This window comes from Neoarius graeffei, chromosome 20 (assembly GCF_027579695.1).
Source record: "Neoarius graeffei isolate fNeoGra1 chromosome 20, fNeoGra1.pri, whole genome shotgun sequence".
Lineage (NCBI taxonomy): Eukaryota > Metazoa > Chordata > Actinopteri > Siluriformes > Ariidae > Neoarius > Neoarius graeffei.
Window position 1 is genome coordinate 58,237,741 of NC_083588.1, and position 2,718 is coordinate 58,240,458.

The 2,718-nt window shown below is 44.7% G+C and overlaps 1 protein-coding gene across 1 annotated transcript; it reads right to left on the minus strand.

Moving 5' to 3' along the window:
* Positions 1–305: 305 nt before the first annotated feature.
* On the minus strand, positions 306–1,901 carry LOC132869327 (uncharacterized). The gene is made up of 2 exons (XM_060902672.1): positions 1,555–1,901; positions 306–1,238 (listed from the first exon to the last, which is right to left on the minus strand). Exons 1-2 carry the CDS (start codon positions 1,762–1,764, stop codon positions 522–524), a joined length of 927 nt encoding a protein of 308 aa, XP_060758655.1. The 5' UTR covers positions 1,765–1,901; the 3' UTR covers positions 306–521.
* Between the last annotated feature and the right edge of the window lie 817 nt (positions 1,902–2,718).

The following is a 2,718-nucleotide window of genomic DNA, read 5'->3' on the forward strand; positions in this document are numbered from 1 at the left end:
TCATTAAGTGCTTCTGTCTAAATGACCTGGATGGCTCAACACAATTACATGGATCATCTGCAAATGCTCATATCTCTCCCAAAACAGTTTATCCATGTGTCAAAACTAAATATCCTTCTCAAATAAATAGTCAATACCCCCAAAATGCATTGTCCCTTTGGCATCGTGTAAGCACTGCAAGTCAAAATGCTTAGACAGTTTGTCAGAGGTCTAGCTAAAGGAATACTATTATATATAAAACTGGAGAAATAGGGTTTTACAGTGACAGCAGCCTCCAAAGTTTGACACCACACACAGTGCACTCATTTCACCAAAGAAATTGTTTATTCACACAATTTTCACACAAACAAAATTGCATGCATTACTGCATTACGAACAGAGAGTATAGGTATACAGTAAAAGGAAAATATGCATTTACCTCCTGCATGTGATGTCATGCGTCTATAGGCTATATCACAAAATATAAACATGAACCAAAAAAGGAATTGAAAAAAGCAAGTTCCACAAGTTTAACACTTGGATTAGTCGCTGTTGCTGTCTTCCCCCACCCTCTCCTGGTAGCCTTCCTCATCCTCCAGGCCATCCATCCGCTGCTCTCTGTTTGGCCACAGATTTTCATCAACATCGCACCGGATGTTCTCCCTTGCGATGCAGCGTGGAAAGAAGCGGCGTGAATGTCTTAGCCAACCCCGACACTGATCGCCTGTGATGTCATCGCAGGCAGCATCCATGGCATTGAGGAGAGACCTCTGATCCCCAATGTGGCGTTCATAAACCCTCCACCTCCAAGCAGAAAAAAATTCTTCAATGGGATTGAGGAATGGCGAGTATGGTGGTAAAAAAACATTACGCATCCTTGGATGGGTGTCGAACCACGCTCTGATGAGTGGGCCACGGTGAAAGCTGACATTGTCCCACACAATGACAAATTGTGATAGGTGGGGCGCTTCGAGTCCCCTTTCATTCTCGGGGACCAAATCCACATACAGACGATCCAGGTAGAGGAGGAGCCTCTGCGTGTTGTATGGGCCTAGGCTTGCAATATGTGTGGCCACACCATTGTCAGAAATGGCCGCACACATTGTGATATTTCCTCCTCTTTGACCCGGGACGTCTACTGTGGCCCGCTGGCCAATGATGTTACGTCCGCGCCTGCGGCACTTGGCCAGATTGAAACCTGCCTCGTCCACAAACACCAGGAGATGAGGTGTTTCTATTCCCTCCAATGCCATTATTCTCTACAAAAGAGAAACACAGGTAAAACCAAATCATGCAGATGGGTCATACACAGCAGTAATATCTTCTTCACAAAGTCAATATAACCTGCAACGGTTCCAAACCTATGCTGGCCTATGCAGAGATACTCCAGCTGGTATGTGACACAAAATGGAGAAATACTGATCACAGTTTTCTGTTACAGTTCTTAGGCAAAATTCTGTGGTCAGATACTGGATTCCAAAGGTACAGTAAAGATACGGAAAACCCCCCAAACTTTGAACCTCTGCATAGTGTATAGGTTACAATGGTGGAAAACAAATACAGTAATTGACTTACCTGCACATACTGGTACCGCAGTTCTTTTACCCTCTCTGTATTCCTGTCAAATGGTACCCTGTATATTTGTTTCATTGTCATACGGTTTCTCTTGAGTACCCGGTCTATGGTTGATACACTAATGGAGTTGATATTGTGGAAGATGGCTTGGTCTTCAAGGACTGCATTGCGGATCTGTGTGAGTGTAATGGCATTGTTCTGTATGACCATCCATGTTGCAGATGGCTTGTTCCTGGGGATCTGTGAGCAATCTCCTTCTACCGCCCACAGGAGGCTGTCGCCCAATTCTGCAGATAGACACGGACAACATGACAATTTGCACTGCAAAACTACTCTAAACTGCAACTGTAATTTGCTTTATTTTGTCCAATTTACTGTACTATGAACACTGCATCATACGATTTTGCAGTATAGGCCTACACACATGCACACACGTGCAGGCGTGCACGCACACACACACACACACACACACACACACACACACACACACACACACACACACACCTTTCCAAGCAAAAATTGTAATTCCATCACTGCCTGGGTGCATACCTGTTTTCCCTGCGAAAGGTTTGAATGATGGAAGAGACTGTAGAGCGTGGCACGTTAGGCTGCACTCGGCGCCCTGCCTCTGCCATGGTTAGACCATGATTGACAACATGGTCAATAATGGTGGCTCTAATTTCATCGGGGACAGTGTGATGCCTACGCACGCCTCGCCCTCTTCCCCCTACTCCACCACCACGCATACGCACCCCTCTTCCTCTTCCTCTCCTTCCTCCTCCATCTCTTCCTCTTCCCCTTCCTCCAGCTGGAAGTTGACCTTGTTGAGGTTCCTCCATATTCATTCTGCAAATAGTACTGGCACCAGGCCAAGCTCTATATATACATGTATGGCCGTAGGCACAGTCATACACAACACCTGCCAGGTAACTCCACAAACTGTTGGATTGGTCATCTGTGATGTGGGAAACTCCTCCATCGTTAGTCTAAACCTGAATTCACCTGTCACTTATTCACCTAACTGCCATGTATTTATTCCAAAAATCTTCCAAATTCTTCTGACAAAAATATATATATATATACTATATTGTATTATGTCCTTGACTAATTTTGACAATTGAGCAGACTATTCTGCATATGATGGCTTATACGATGAAATTGTTC